Source organism: Hyperoodon ampullatus (genome assembly GCF_949752795.1).
Source record: "Hyperoodon ampullatus genome assembly, chromosome: 12".
Lineage (NCBI taxonomy): Eukaryota > Metazoa > Chordata > Mammalia > Artiodactyla > Ziphiidae > Hyperoodon > Hyperoodon ampullatus.
The window spans coordinates 54,858,376-54,875,779 of NC_136925.1; the positions used below are offsets into that span (position 1 = coordinate 54,858,376).

The following is a 17,404-nucleotide window of genomic DNA, read 5'->3' on the forward strand; positions in this document are numbered from 1 at the left end:
TATGTTTTTTAAAGAAGTCTGTATTACTGAGATGATCATAAAAGTTTGAGTTGCACATTGTTATTAACTTTACTTTTAAAAGATAGCTAGTTATAAAAGAAGAAACGCTAGCTACTTTTCAGAAAAAAATAGAAATCTGATGTAAAATGCAAACGTATGTTACAGGATGCTTCCTCGGTCTCTGCAGTCTTTGGCAGTTTTGATCACAGTTAAATTTGATTACTACGTAAACTACAGTACTTCTTAACTACTGGTTTGGAAATTCTAGAGCACACAAATGAACTGGCCAATTTTGTAGCTAGTAGACTTTCTATATGGTGGCTATCATTGTTTTGTAGATAATTTAAAATAGAAATCTAATAATTATTTAAAAGATCAAATAAATAAGGCCCAAATTTGTAGAGGGTTGAGGTGAGGAGCATCTTTATTTAAAAGAAGGGCTGTTACCCATGACTTCTTTACTCCAGCTGCTTGGCCCAGAAGAAGAGGACTAATCATACCTTTGCATATTTTCCTGTCCCCTGACCCCTCTCCACTTTTTTTTTTTTTTTTTTTTTTTTTTTTTTTTTGTGGTATGCGGGCCTCTCACTGTTGTGGCCTCTCCCGTTGCGGAGCACAGGCTCCGGATGCGCAGGCCCAGCAGCCATGGCTCACGGGCCCAGCCGCTCCGCGGCATATGGGATCCTCCCAGACCGGGGCACGAACCCGTATCCCCTGCATCGGCAGGCGGACTCTCAACCACTGCGCCACCAGGGAGGCCCCCCTCTCCACTTTTGCTCTCTAAGTTTCATTAAGCTATTTTTGTAAATTATTTCCAGGTAAGGCAAGACAAAGACTTTATGAAAAATAACACCAGAAACAGATTTTGTGTATTTTTTTCTTTTAAAAACTGGTCTTTGGTTATAGCCTAAGAACTAATATGGGAATTTGGGAATTGCTAATAATTTTTAAGCTGAAAGTGTTGCATATTTTAGTCAGATGTTCAAAATTACTTGTTAAGTACCCAAATAGACTGAAAACTAGGCCAATGAGTTCAGGTATTCAAACAGTTGTTTAAAACTGAAATACTAATAGTAGCCTTCAGAGTAGTTCTGACATTCATATTTAATATCATTTAACTTTTATACATATTAATCATTGGAGTTTTACTTGCAGTACATATTTTTTAAAACTATTTATTAAACTTCCCTTTCCTAGCAATAGCCTCTAAATTTGCGGGTCCACCCCAAACTGTTCCTAAAAGATCTCTTTCAGTCTGTAATGCCTCCTCTAAACAAAGCTCTTTGCTTGAAGAAACAGATTTTTTCAAAGCTCTAATTACTTCTGGTGGACCTTTGATAAACTGCTGCAGCCACTCTTGTGCCTCTCTGAGACATTCGGTTTCATCTGAAGACTGCAAGACCTCCTCAACCATTCCTATTTGTAAAGCCTTTTTTGAATCCAGCTTAAGGGCCCCACTTAACACTTTGAGGGCTTGTCTACTGCCAATTATTTCAACTAGCCGGGTAGCACCTCCCCAGCTTGGTATTACTCCCATCTCCTTGTGGACAAATCTGATCTCACTTTCGGTAGTCATTAACCTGCAGAAGAAAAAAGAAAAAATTTAATTGAAACTATATATGCTTTAGTCACAAAGTACTACCTATTCATAATCTGATCTGAAATCCCAATAGATCTTTACAGGTAGATGTGTTGTATTAAAAACAATGTTCAAAAAAATCTGGCTAAGTATAGAATTCAATTTATTGCACAGTATTTAGCACTTACCTTTGAAAACATGGTCAACATTCTTGTGCTCGCTTATCTTTTACTTTGCATATAAGAATCTAATCTTTCTTTATGTTTACTTCTAAAAGCCCAAAGTGTATCTTTCTCAAGTGAGTGGTGGCCTACTGAGAAAACCTGTATTAAAGTGAAAATATGCGCATAAGGAATGTTAGGTGCATACCATGAAAAAAATGCATAGTAAGTTAAACTCAGTAGTCCTCAGGGGGGAAAAAAATGTTTGTTTTTTAACTCAGAATTGATTGATCCACTCTTCCAACAAATATTTCCTAAGCACTACCAATGCTAGATGCGGGACTACAGGAGTGACCAAAATAAAACCCCTATGCTGAGTTTACATTCCTGTTAGGAAAAACACTGGACGATACAATGTCAGTGGTGATAAATGCTATAAAGAAAATGAGGCAAGGAACTAGAGAATGAGGCTGTGTGTGTGCTATTTTAGATGGAGTCCTCTGAATATCTGAGCAGCTTACCCAAGTGAGTGAGCGATGCAAAATTCTGGGAGGGGATTCCAGGAAGAGGGAATTGCAAGTGCAAAGGCCTTGAAGTAGAACTGCTTAGTATCTCTGGGGAACAGGCTAATGTAGCTTGAATAGAGCCAACAGAGAGTAATGGGGGATGAAATCAGACAGGTAAGCTTATAGGCACTCAGGAGGTCAGGTTTTATTTTTTAAGTGTGAAGCTCTTTAGGAGGAGGCTGACCTAAGGAGTAGTATCTGATTTGTAAGAGTAGCCTATTTAGCACTTAATAGCACACCAACTATTTAAGGAACTTTATGTTAACTAATCCTCAGAACAACCATATGAGGTACAGTAATACGCTCATTTTACAGAGGGAAACAGAGGCAACAGCGATTAAATAAATAGCGAACCCAAGGCCATGCAGCTATAGCAGGACCAGAATTTTAAATCCAAGTAAGTCAGCTTCATTATGTGTGCTCTTAACCTCACAGTACATAAAATAGTTAACTAGATGAGTGGAAGCAGGGATACCATTGAAGTTGATAGTGGCTTGGGTTGGACTTGAGTGATTTCCTATAGCAGGGATTCATTTCCCCCAAATCTTGGGACTTTTATGAATAGGGGGATTAATAATCAAGTGGAACAATAAAAGGGAATAAACACAAAGAGATTAGTGGGCACAGCAATCACATTTGCCAGTTAAATATGTGTATAGTATTAACAGGCTGCATAAAGCTATACTGTTTAGAGAATGCAGCGTATGAGTTTTATTTGGACTGCATTCTTCAATGCATTCACTATTAAAATCTCTAATTTGGACCAAAACTCATGTCTGAATTTTAATTTTTTAAGAAAAATTATTGCTTTCAAACTACTCATTACAAAAACGAAGACTTGAAGATAGTTCTGGTTTTCCAAAGAGTTCAATGCTTAGCTGCAGGTGGTTTGGTTCTTTTAGCACCAAGAACAATAGACTTTCAGTCTCTGACCCTTTAATCAAGAGAAATATTCCAGTAGAGACTTCTCACAAAAGCCTATTTACTAACCCACTGGGAAAGAGAACTTTCTCTTCACAGCTGTGAATTCCTATAAGAGAAAATCTGCCTCAATTATGGACAACTGCTATTAGAAGCAAATAGCCATGAAAATAGTAGTTTTCAATAAATAATTTTTAAATGGGAGGGAAGAAAGAACAAGTATCTTAACCTGAATCTAGCCCCAAGTTGTGAGAGGAGTACTGTCTTATAATAAACAGAAATCAAGGTCAAAAATTAAGAAAGTAGAATAGACATTACAATAATGTCTAATAGACTTGGAAATAGGAATATTGTTAATATTGAAAATCCTATAAAGCTTTTCACAGAATAAATGTGTCACAGTTCCTAATTATATACTGGAATTGACACTGATGGCTCAGATCTATGCCTACAGTACAGAAAAGGATTATGTCAGGGAAAAATTCATTTAAAATCAGCTGAACATAAAAGTTGGTTAAAGTTCTAGATGCTGGGATAGTGTAGATGAACTTATGACAACAAAAGTTATTATATATATAAGCATATTTATATTTGGAATTATTTGCTTCTAAAGAAGAATGTTTATTACCATCTTTATACCATGTGTGGTTTTTCCCTTTTGCCTTATTTTACAAGGTGAGGTACAATTTTTCGAATCATATTTTATAACTAACAAATCCTGAGGTGATCTTTATAAAAATACCTATTGTGATCAAACTCTGACATCCATTCTTTACATGTCATGCCTAGGGTGTACTTGTGTACTGATGTACATATTATCAGTACATTAGAAAATATGACCAAAAAATGTATTAGTGACAAAAGAACACAAAATAGTTCAGTCTAACAATGAGAGAAATATGGAACATTCAGATGATAACCTTTCACAATACTCTTTATTAACCTAAAAGTTAGTTTAAATATAAAATCTTTAATGGTGATAACCAGAATTTATGAAGAAAACGTCATATCAACAAGATGCATCCAAAAACAGTAACTGCTTCCTGATAGGCCTTATAGGATTATACACTAATTACTGCTAGAGTTTAGATGCAGTTACCTGGTACCACCTGTAATGTAATTTAGTGCAAGGGATAATCTATTAATCTATGTAGAAAACTGGAAGACCTGAACCTTAAGATTCTGAAGCCTTATAGCCAACTCATTTATAAAACCATATTAAACTCATATTAAACCATATATGTAAAGTTACTTAGAACATATATACACCACAATTCTTTTAAACAGAATCTTAGAGGAATTGTGTTTATATATGTTTAAAAAAAAATCAGTGTGAAATTTTCTGTCTGAGCCACATCTATAGAACACAGTATTATTTATACTTTTATTTGGAATATAAAAATTGTATTTTGTAGCCTCACAGTGTACACATTAAACTATGTGTACTAGCTTTTATTATCAAGTTGGTTACATTAATAAATAAGTCACTAGAAATACAGCAGATGTTTCTGCTAGAAAGACATTATAAAGTTGTTTCCTGGACTAAACTCACTCAGTCCCTAAAGTATTGAATGTAAAAGAGCTATACTCACACTGGAAGCCCAGCAAATAATGATATACTACCTTTCCTCAATATCTGTTAATGGAGAATACAAAATATATACAATTTTTCATTTCCAAATAAAGGTAGAAATAAAACTGTGTTCTGTTATAGATATGGCTGAAGCAGAAGATTCCAAGTTGATTTAAAAAAAGAAAAAGACATATATCTCTCTAAGACTAACTTAAGGAATATCGTGCAATATAAGTAAAAGCTGAAATACTTAAAAATTTTAAAGAAAGCAGTCCTGTTACAAAATTAAATCACATGATATAAATTTAAAGTCTGAAATCATTGATTTAAATAAACTTTAGGGCCAGAAACTGCTGGTCCTTATACATGGTATTAAGAACGAACCGGGCTTCCCTGGTGGCGCAGTGGTTGAGAATCTGCCTGCCAATGCAGGGGACACGGGTTTGAGCCCTGGTCTGGGAAGATCCCAAATGCTGCGGAGCAACTAGGCCCGTGAGCCACAACTACTGAGCCTGCACGTCTCGAGCCTGTGCTCTGCAACAAGAGAGGCTGCGACAGTGAGAGGCCCGCGCACCGCGATGAAGAGTGGCCCCTGCTCGCTGCAACTAGAGAAAGCCCACGCACAGAAACGAAGACCCAGCACAGCCATAATAAATTAATTAATTAAATAAATAAACAAATAAATAAATAAATAGAACGAACCAAATACAACAAAGCAAACTGGTGATATGGGGAAATATGGCACATAAAATTATATAATAGCAACAACATATCTGACCACAAACAATACTTTAAAACCATGCTTTGAATGCAGACACTTATTTGTGCATGTACTTTCCTGGCACCTCTTTCCTCCTGTTTTCTACCTGCCATCACAACATAAGATAAATTATGGAAAATAGAAGGAAAGACCCCAAAGATTCTCCCCATAGCTCACTGTTCTGATTTCCTGCTCTCAGCTGATTGTCCTCATGAGGCTCCGTGTATTTTATGCAAAGAGACTGCTTGACTAAGAGAGTATGTGGTTGAATGAGTGAATATTGTGTGTGTGTGTGTGTGTGTGTGCATGCGTGTGTGTGTGTGGTACAGTGAGATAGAAACAGTAAAATGCTTTGGGATTATAGTCTGATTTTAATACTCAGTCAGTAATCCTAGCATGCTCAGAGGTGCATTTTCTTGATATCACAGGCTCTAAAATAAGTCTTTCCGCATAATACAGTGATAACTACAAAACAAAGCAACATGCGTGGGCAGCATGACCGCTTCCTAAGGTGGACATCTCATATTTAGAGAACAGGCACTGCCGCAGCAAAAATGGAATTTGTTTTCTAATGACTCTGGGATGTGCTGGTTGGTGTGTGTGTGCACGTGCACATTTGTGCAAGTATGTATATTATGTGTATTTTGCGTTTTACTTATTAAATTAGTATTTTAAGAAAAGAGCTACCTACAGTAGCGCCCTTGGGACAAGGCTGTTTCTAGCTCCCCTTCTTTGTAATATACTTTGAAGTAATGGGTAGCAGCTGGAAATGCTAATACCTTTGGCTGAGGGTTATTTATATTCATGAAAGCGATGTTAGAGATTGAAAACAAATTAGATAGGCAGGCTCTAAATTGCATAATTGAGAATCTTATTTCTCTAGGGAGATGGAGGAATAAAAATGTATTTTTCATCCAGTGTATAAACAGCTAAATCTTAGATACTCCAAAGAAGAGCAAAAAGAAAATGCAGACAATTCACACACACACACACACAGATACACATCAATGAACATGGGAAAATTTATGCCTCATTGAAACCTTTAAAAATTGCAAATTAAAATAAAATTTAATTTTTGATTATCAAAATTAGAAAAGATCTTTTAAAAGAGTAATACTCATTGTAAGAAAAGATGCTCTCAAACAGACACTCATATACTGCTGGTAGTTGTATAAAGTGGCAGAATATTTCCTGGAGGATAACTTGGCACCATATATCAAACACCTTAAACATTTTCACATCCCTTGACTAAGCACTTGAACTACTTAATAAGTACTAGGATTTATTCTAAGGAAATAATCCAAAAGGACAAAGCCTTATTTATAAGGCAGTTATCACAGCATTAATCATAATAGAGAAAAATTAGAAACAACCAAAGGAGGATATTTTAGTAATCCAAACTGATGGAATATTTTAAATTTATTAAATTCATGTTTTCCAAGTACATTAAAAATAAACTATATGTCATATGATCCTAATTTTAAAAAAATAGTTATACATCTGTTTTAAAAAGATGTGAAGAAAGCACACCACAGTGCTAATGCTAATTATCTTTGAATGGCAACAACTTTAATTTTTAGTCTATAACTCACTGTACATTTAAAAATTTTAATGTACAGTAAGGTATATTTTACAATATGTAAAATATTTCTGAAATAAGTATTTTCAAAATAATCTAGAACCTTGTTATTCAATGTGTGGTCTGTGGACCAGCAACATCAGCATCACCTCAGGCTTCACCCCTGAGATGAAATCAGAACTGCATATTATTAATAAAATCCCAGGTGATTCATATTCACCAGAATGCACACATATCCTTTTACAACCAGAAAGCACAATAAACATTTTAAAAATATCATCACCTGTATTATTTACTATTGATGTTATAACACAAACTTACTGGCTTAAAAATAAATTATCTCAGTTCTGAATGTGAAGAACTCTGACAACTAAGTGCAGTACATGATTTTGCAGTGGAGGAAAAGTCCAGGAGTGCTATACTGGATATTACTGCTGAATCGACACAACTGGAATATGGATAGTATGTTAGATAAAAGTATGGCATTGATGTTAAATTTCCTGCATTTGACAACTGTGCTGTGGTTAAATAAGGAAATACTCTAGTTCTTAAAAAATAATATATATTTATGTGAGTACGTGTGTGTTTAAAGGAGTAAAAGGGCAAGACATTTGCAACCTACTCAAATTTCTCAGAAAAAAATTATTATATATATAAAACATACGTAAACACACACACACACACACGGTGAAAAAACAGCAAAGTGTTAAAAATCGGTAAATTTAAGTGATAATATAGTATAGGAAAATTCTCTGTCCCGATTGGTTCCGGGACCCCCCACATATATCAAATCCTCAGATGCTCAATTTCTTCATATAAAATAGTGTAGTATTTTTATGTAACCTACACACACCCTCCCATATACTTTAAATCATCTCTAGATTATTTATAGCTAATACAATGTAAATGCTATGTCAACAGCTGCAAGCACATGGCAAATTGAAGTTTTGCTTTTTGAAACTTTCTGGAATTGTTCTTCCACAATATTTTCAATCCTTTGTTGAATCCTTGAATTTGGAACCCGCAGATACAGAGGGCTGACTATATTTCCAAACAAAAAATGCAATTCCAGTTTCTCTCTTATACCAAATTAAGTAGCAAAAACTAAATTATTAGACATGTAATTAAACTGTTTACATGCTTTTGATTGCCAAAAGTTGATGCTGAAAAGCCAAGCAGTCTGAGTTTGTCATTTTCTATTTTCTAGGGTAGTTCTGAGAGATTTTCTTTTCTCTCCCCTTTGTCCCACCCCGACCCCCTTTTTTTGAATGACATGGAATAAGACAGAAAGCAGAATCAAGGAATGAGTGTTCTAAGTACCTCCTAAAACACATTCTGGAAACTTGAGCTTGAAACCAATCTAAGAAACCATACTACAGTTACACTTAAAATAATGTTTATATCAACGAACCTTTATAAATGTGGTGTATATAGGAACTCTTATTAATGTTTTCTAAAAAGTACCTAAATAAAAGTTTAAAAAGAGTTACAAAGGTAGCTTAGAGTAACAAAGTTACCAATTTTAATTGGTGATCAAATAGGAATATAAAAGCAAAAAATCTGGCAACTATATTCTCTATGCCAAGCCCATATGATGTAGGTGGAATGGTCCCACAAAGATGTCTGGGCCCTAATCCCTGGAAGCTGTGCATAGTAAACATAGTAAAAGGGACTGTGCAAATGTAATTAAGGTTATATACATCAAAATAGGGGCATTATCCTTGATTACCTGAGTGGGCCTAATCTAACCACGAGCTCTTAAAAGCAGAAAACTTTCTCCAGCTGGAGTCAGAGAGATGCAGCAGAGGGGAAAGTGAGAAAGATTCAAAGTATGAAAGGAACTTAACCCACCACTGCTGAAGGGGGGCCACATGGAAAACATGAGAAGGAATGCAGGCATCCTCCAAGAGCAAAGACTGGCCCCAGGCTGACAGGCTGACAGAAGAACAGGGACCTCAGTCTTACAAGTGCATGGGCTGAATTCTGCCAGCTGTAACCAGGATGAACCTGGAAGTAGATGAGCCCTCAGAGCCCTCAGAGCCCAGTCCAGCCAACATATTGATTTGGGCCTTGTGTGACCAGGTTTGGAGAAGCCAGTTGAGCCCAGCCAGATTTCCAACCTATACCTCTGTGAGATAAACTGATGTTGTTATAAGCCACTAAATTTGTGGTAATTTGTTATGGCTGCAATAGAAAACTAATACTCAAATAAATATTTCCTTAATTTATATTTCATTCTAGATATTTTAATCAAGACAAATTTTAAAATTTGAAGCAAATGATTTTAACACAGTTCTAGCTTTTTATTTCCTCATCAATTTTGTCACTAAAGGGAAAGATAATGTTAGAGTGACGAGATTGTGAGCACTGTAGAATGTCATTTTTTAATTCGTAAGTTAATGTTTTGCTTTAGAAAATGTTTTTAAAAAGCCATTTTCTCTAAGAAAGTTTAAATGAAAATTATGACTCAATTGAAGGCAATTTAGTATGAGGGTCTATATATGCCATGTAGACCTGTTTCTGACATTAATTCATTACATGTATTATCAGCTGGTGCTTAAAGGGTTTTGGGGCAGGGAGTAGGATAATGCTAGAATGGTGCATGAGCTCAATTCTTTGGAATATTCATATTAAGATTATTTCTCTTCTTCTTCTGTCAGTTGAGTGAATTCCAGGCAATTCTCCAAGGTAAGAAAGTTAAGCTAAAAAGAGCCAACCTAAGGAAGGAACTTACCTTTTTAGCAGAATGCTATGAAAGCTTTTGGTGGTTTTTTTATAACAAGCAGGTGTTTTTATAATATAATTTGTCATAGAAGATAATTGACAGGGTACTGATCAAGTTAGGGGGAAAATCAGCTAGAGTAATTTGTATTGATTTATCACTACCTTGTAACTGTGGCTAGTAATGTACTTCAGTATACAACCCTCTCTATTAGCCTTTATCTTTTAAGAACTCTTGCATTTAGTATAAAGATTTAAAAGGGCTGAATAGTCTAGGACAATGCTTTTCACACTTCTATTGTGAAGGATCAGTTTCTATTTTTTTTAAATTTCTTATCAGTTGTGAATCAGAAATTTTATAAAATGTAGTAAAACTGTATTACTAGAAAAATCAAACAAAACCCCAAGACATACAAGTTTCTTAAATGGCAGTGCCTAGCTAGCCATGGTGCTAAACTATGTTTAATGAATGACTCTACTGAATGCAATTTAATATGAGGGTCTGTATATGCCAAGTAGTTGGTCCACAAATGAATATGTCTTCATTGGAAAAGTGACTGTATCTGGTTATGTTACTGAATATATCTGATGAGGGCAGTACCCTCAGACAACTCATAATCAAAAAAACTAAATATTTTATGAGGCTCTAGGAACACATGATGCTTCATTTAGAGAATAACATAGCAAGGTAAATTAGCAGTATTAAAGGACTAAATAATCTCTATTTTTTCTGTGATTTTGCCTTTTGGCCTAAACCCTAACTACACCCAAACACAGGTCAGGAATGAATATAAAGGATGATGCCAAAGTCTAATAAATGCTTAAAGATGAACACCAGACTCTGTGTTAGAGGGTACACTTTCTCCAGAGTGCATCTATAAAGTTTTAACTTGCACTTACTTTTATGCAGAATTATATATTCCACAAGTACCTGTGTTTCAGGGTAAAGTGAGAAAGCATTTAATCCTTTCACACACAGAACATTTATATTTAGTCTCATATTGTCCATGAAGCCAATAACTGCTTCCTCCTCACAGAATGAAATGTAGCTTCCTGATGCAATCTGCACTGATGACAGCAGAGGTCACTGTCATGTGAAATCGCCATTTTTCGTTGTGTACAAGAATCCTCCCCAGTTAGTAAGTACTAGTTTTCAGAGAGACTGGGATCTTTGTAAATTGTCTTATACACCAAAACTATTTTAAAATCCCGATTTATGTGAATACAAAGTGATATATTTCAACTTATAAATTGAAACCTGTCATAAATTTAAAAGAGAAAAATTAATATATCAATAAAATGTTACTACTTTGCATGAATTAGCTTACTGAATCTTTCCTCATAGTATTTCTATTAGTATATGATGCCATTTATATTAAGTTCAAAAAGAAAAAAAATAGAATATATTGGTTACAGAATAGTTAACTTATAAAACTATACAGGAAAGTAAGAAAGTAATTATCATAAAATACAGGGTAATAGCTTCCTATAGATGGAAATGAAGGGTCTATGACTTAGAAGGTACATGTATGGGGGTTCAGGAGTGCCAGTAATCTTTCAATTCTTTTTTTTTTTTTTTTTTTGCGGTACGCGGGCCTCTCACTGTTGTGACCTCTCCTGTTGTGGAGCACAGGCTCCAGACGCACAGGCTCAGCGGCCATGGCTCACGGGCCCAGCCGCTCCACGGCATGTGGGATCCTCCCAGACCGGGCACGAACCCGTGTCTCCTGCATCGGCAGGTGGACTCTCAACCACTGCACCACCAGGGAAGCCCCAATCTTTCAATTCTTGACCTATAATATGGTTACATAGGTTCCTATTTTGTAGCAAGTCATTAAACTGAACATTTATGTTTTATACACACAAAACCAAAATATAGAAGGCCTTATCAAAATTGTGTCATTCCTATAAAGTACAGCTAGCCAATACTAAAAAGAATTCTAGGGATTGAATGGTTAATTGGTCCCAAATAACTTTCTCTAATTAAATTCCCTAATCAGCCCAAAATCTCCACAAAGTTACTACAAATCACAGTAAAGATAGGAAATAGTTCTCAGAAAACCTCTTGTTATTTGTAAGAGGAAGACTTAAGCAGTCTCTTTCTCTATTCTCTTTACTTTATTTCTCTGGGTTTTTTTAGTTCTTTACTTTTCTTGTATAATTCTTGGGAATCTTAAAGTTTCATATATTTTCTCGGTTTCCTTCCCCAGGGACTTTGCTAATATGGATTTGATTTATTCAAATCCTTTTGTTAACTTTTTGAAATGCATAGTAATGAAATAATTATGGAGTTATACTAGACTGACTAAGATTATCTACTTTAATGATTGGCAAAAAGAAAATATTCACTAATTGATTATCCTGTTTACGAATAAATAAAATATTGATATTCAGGCAAAGAATGAATTTGAGCATGTTAATTACACCTGTGCACGGAGTCATACAATTCTTATCCTACCTGAAATCACACGCTGTAGTAACCTCTGCTCCTCCACCCAGGGCCCGACCTTGAACTAGTGCAACACTTATTAAAGGAAGTCTGTATATTGAAGGAAAAAGGAAAAATGGATGTTAATATTTTTAATTTTGATATTAATTTACAAATACTTTTAAAACTTAAGATGCAGTAGAAACAAAATTACTGAACTATGTTTATAAAAATAATCACACCTCAAAGTATAGAACTATTAGCCAATGTATCATGAGCAAAACAGTATAATGAAGATAAAATAATTCATACTAAATGCTACGTAAGCTTATCAAAATACCTCCCCAAATCATTATATATTTTTAAACTATAGACATATCAACTTTCTTCCAAATAAATGGATGTTTTTGTATAATGCAGGCACACCTCATTTCATTGTGCTTCGCTTTATTGCGCTGGATTAGGCTTTGGCTAACAGTTACCAAGTTGTGAATACAAAGGAAAAGTTCTTGAAGGAAATTAAAAGGGGTACTCCAGTGAATATATGAATGATAAGAAAGCAAAACAACCTTACTGCTGATAGGAAGAAAGTTTTATTGGTCTAGATAGAAGATCAAATCAGCCACATTTCCTTAAGCCAAAGCCTAATCCAGAGCAAGGTCCTCACTGTTCAATTCTATGAAGACTGAGAGAGGTGAGGCAGATACAGAAGAAAAGTGTGATGCTAGCAGAGGTTGGTTCATGAGAATTCAGGAAAGAAGCCATTTCCGTAACATAAATGTGCCAGATAAAACAGCAAGTGCTGATACAGAAGCTGCAGCAAGTTATACAGAAGATCTAACTAGGGTAATTCATGAAGGTGGCTACACCAAACAACAGATTTTCAATGTAGACAAAACAATCTTATATTAGAAGAAGATGCCATCTAGGACATTCATGGCTAGAGAGAAGTCAATGCCTGGCTTTAAAGTTTCAAAGGACAGGCTGACTCTCTTGTCAGGGGCTAATGCAGCTGGTGACTACTAGTTGAAGCTAATGCTTATTTAACATTCTGAAAATCTTAGGGCTTTTAAGAATTACGCTCAATCTACTCTGTGCTCTGGAAATGGAACAACAAGGCCTGGGTGACAGCACATCTGTTTACAACATGTTTTACTGAATATTTTAAGCCCACTGCTGATTTACTGCTCAGAAAAAAAGATTCCTTTCAAACTATTACTGCCCAGGGCTTCCCTGGTGGCACAGTGGTTAAGAACCCACCTACCAATGCAGGGGACATAGGTTCAAGCCCTGATCCGGGTAGATCCCACATACCACAGAGCAACTAAGCCTGTGCGCCACAACTACTGAGCCTGCACTCTAGAGCCCCCAAGCCACAACTACTGAGCCCGCATGCCACAACTACTGAAGCCCACGCACCTAGAGCCTGTGCTCCGCAACAAGAGAAGCCACTGCAATGAGAAGACAGCGCACCACAACAAAGAGTAGCCCCTGCTCACTGCAACTACAGAAAGCCCGCACACAGCAACAAAGACCCAATGCAGCCAAAAATAAATAAATAAAATAAATAAATTTATAAAAACCAAAAAACAAACTATTACTGCCCACTGACAATGCACCTGGTCACCCAAGAGCTCTGATGAAAGTGTACAACGAAATTAATGCTATTTTCATGCTTGCTAACACAACATCCATTCTGCAGTCCGTGGATCAAGTAGTAATTTTGACTTTCAAGTCTCATCATTTAAGAAATACATTTCATAAGGCTATAGCTGCCATAGATAGTGGTTCCTCTGATGGATCTGGGCAAAGTCACTTGAAAACCTTCTGGAAAGGATTCACCATTCTAGATGCCACTAAGAACATTTGCAATTTATGGGAAGAGGTCAAAATATCAACATTAACATGAGTATGAAGAAGTTGATTGCAAATCTCTTGGATGACTTTGAGGGGTTTAAGACATCAGTGGAGGAAGTAACTGAAGATGTGGTGGAAACAGCAAGAGAACTAGAACTGAAGCCTGAAAATGTGACTGAGTTGCTGCAATCTCATGATAAACTTTAACAGATGAGGAGTTACTTCTCATGGATGAGCAAAGAAGGTGGTTTCTTGAGATGGAATCTACCCTGGTGAAGATGTTGTGAAGACTGTTGAAATGACAACAAAGGATTTAAAATGTTAAATAAACTTATTTGATAAAGCAGCGGCAGGGTTTGAGAGGACTGACTCCAATTTTTAAAGAAGTTCCTCTGTGGGTAAATGCTATCAAACAGCACTGTATGTTACAGAGAAATCATTCATGAAAGGAAGAGTCAACTGATGCAGGAAGCTTCACTGGTGTCTTGTTTTAAAAAATTACCACAGCCATCCCAGCCCTCAGCAGCCACCACCCTGATCAGTCAGCCACCATCAACACTGAGACAAGACCTTCCACCAGCAAAAAGTTTACGATTCACTGAAGGCTCAGGTGATGGTTAGCATTTTTTAGCAATAAAGTATTTTTAAATTAAGGCATGTACATTTTTTTAGACATAATGCTATCGCATACTTAATAGACTATGGTAGAGTGTAAACATAATTTTATATGCACTGGGAAACCAAAAAATTCTTGTGATTTGCTTTATTTCAATATCACTTTATGCAGTGGTCTGGAACCTAACCTGCAATATCTCTGAGGTAGGCCTGTATACAGCTCCTGAACTTTTCAGCAGCTGGCAATCGGGAATAATTCAATGTGATATTGTCTTAGTCCATTTTTATTGGTATCAAATTATGGATGGGGGCTTCCCTGGTGGCGCAGTGGTTGAGAGTCCGCCTGCCAATGCAGGGCACACGGGTTCGTGCCCTGGTCTGGGAAGATCCCACATGCCGCGGAGCGGCTGGGCCCGTGAGCCATGGCCGCTGAGCCTGCGCGTCCGGAGCCTGTGCTCCGCAACGGGAGAGGCCACAACAGTGAGAGGCCCACATAACGCAAAAAAAAAAAAAAAAAAAAAAAAAAAATTATGGATGGGAAAATTAAGGCTGTATCCAAAAGGAAGAATTGTGGTACAGAAGATTGAGCTCCAGAACTGTTATTGAAGGTTCCTATCAAAAATGTTTTCATTACTCACTGAAATGATCCAGAGACTGATCCTATATAAAAGAATGGTTCTGAAGTAAAAATAAGTCTTAACCTTTCGTGTTTGCAAAGACCCACTTTGAAAAAGTGTGTATTTAAAAGGTGAATTTAAAATGTTCTTAGAGTACAGAATTTTTTGTAGGTCTAACCAAAATGAAAAGGTGCAGGTCTAAAGTAATTGCAAATTTCTTAACACACACTGCTTCCAAATAAAAAGGATTTTTTTTTTTTTTTTTTTTTTTTTGTCTGCATCAGGTCTTAGTTGCGGCACGCAGGAACTTCATTGAGTCATGCAGGATCTTTCGTTGCAGTATGCGGGCTCTTCCTGGCAGGGCACGGGCTTCTCTCTATTTGTGGCATGTGGGATTTTTTCTCTCTCTAGTTGTGGCACACGGGCTCCACAGCACGTGGGCTCTGTAGTTTGCGGCACGCAGGCTCTCTAGTTGATATGCGCGAGCTCAGTAGTTGTGGCACATGGGCTTAGTTACCCTGCAGCATGTGGGATCTTAGTTCCCTGAACAGGGATCGAACCCACATCCTCTGAATTGTAAGGTGGATTCTTTACCACTGGACCAACAGGGAAGTCCCTAAAAAGGGTTATTTAAAAAAAAAAAAACCCAAGTTTTAAGATTTATTTAAGAAAAGTCAAATGTAATAGGGAGAAGTAGGTGAATAGGAGCTAAGACAATGAAGAAGGTATTTTAAACAGTAATGTTGATTCCACTTTTCTTTCTAGACTCACAAAGAGTACCAAAAATACAGTGACGTCCAATAAACAAGTATGCTAAATAAATATGAATTTCCTTGGTTTTAATTATATTTAAATTGTTTACATTCAGAATATAGAAGTAGAAAGCTAATCAGCCCAATCATTTCACAGTTTGTAACCCCAAATGCAAAATGACAGGCCCAAAATTTTCTCCTTTTTCTTCCTCATCTAGGTGCAAAGTGAATCCATCTTCCTCGGAAATCTGTAAAAGCCTTCTCCAATTAGTAACTCTTTTTCTATCTCCTTGCGGATACAGACCACTTCACTATACATTCTACTAATTTTGAATATTAGGTAATCTTTATGTGTCATCTCTTGACCAGTGTCTATTCTGCTCTAGTAACAGTATTTAACTTTCCCATGTCTATACCTAAAATATAGCCAGATTATACCTAAATATTAGCTCTTTAGGGAAAAGTGCTATGTCTTTAATTCTTTTTATCTCTCATCTCTTATTTTTTAAGAGACATACTTGTATGTCCTTCAGTAATATTTAATTATATGACAATCCTTGATGGCACAAATAGTTCATCATTAGAATAAATATGATTAGAAAATCAGTGACTACTTTTTTACTACTGCAAATCACAGAATGAAGAGCTATTTTTGGTTTATTAGAAATTATATTTTAAAAACAAAGATACATTACCTCATAAATCTTGTTAAGGTGTTTTGCATGAACATGCATAGGGCCATTCCATCCTTTAAATAAGAATAAGCACAAAGATACAATGCAAATGTATTATATAAGAAATTATTAAAAAACACTTTCAGGATTTAGAAAGTAATAAAGCCAAAAATATACCAAACTTTATAAAATGAGGTTATCATTTAAAACTCTTTGAAGCTGTCTGAAATGCAAATGATGCGGTATTTAATTGTGTTGATCTTCTAGGGTTCCTTGAGCTCAGCTTTGCATGAGCTATTAGTAAAGACTTAGGTGTGAGAGAGAGAGTAACTCTCACACCTAAGTCATATACCCCAGAAAAGAGGAGAGTTCTACTCAGGGTAATTTGGAGGGAAGAGGCATAAGACAAATCCACCTATTATCCCAAACTCTGATCCCCTAAGAATATAAACATAAAAAACAAGTTTCCTAATAGTAGTGTAAACTCATTGCCTCTTCTTTTTTCCCTCATATACTTTCTTCAACCTAGTATAATGTGGTCTTCAGCCTTCTCTCAAAAGACTCTCCTCAAAGCTTTCTAATAATCTCCTATTTGTTAAAT

General features: G+C 36.0%; 1 protein-coding gene across 1 annotated transcript in view; it reads right to left on the bottom strand.

Annotated features, from left to right (window-relative positions):
* Positions 1-766: 766 nt before the first annotated feature.
* Positions 767-17,404, bottom strand: part of ECHDC1 (ethylmalonyl-CoA decarboxylase 1) — a gene marked incomplete at its 5' end in the record, with an annotated part of 28,139 nt that continues 11,501 nt past the window's right edge. The window contains 3 exons of the mRNA XM_079716476.1: positions 767-1,580; positions 12,319-12,399; positions 16,825-16,877. Coding sequence (XP_079572602.1) covers positions 1,172-1,580; positions 12,319-12,399; positions 16,825-16,877 — 543 coding nt within the window. The 3' untranslated portion in view covers positions 767-1,171. The remainder of the gene's footprint in view (positions 1,581-12,318; positions 12,400-16,824; positions 16,878-17,404) is intronic.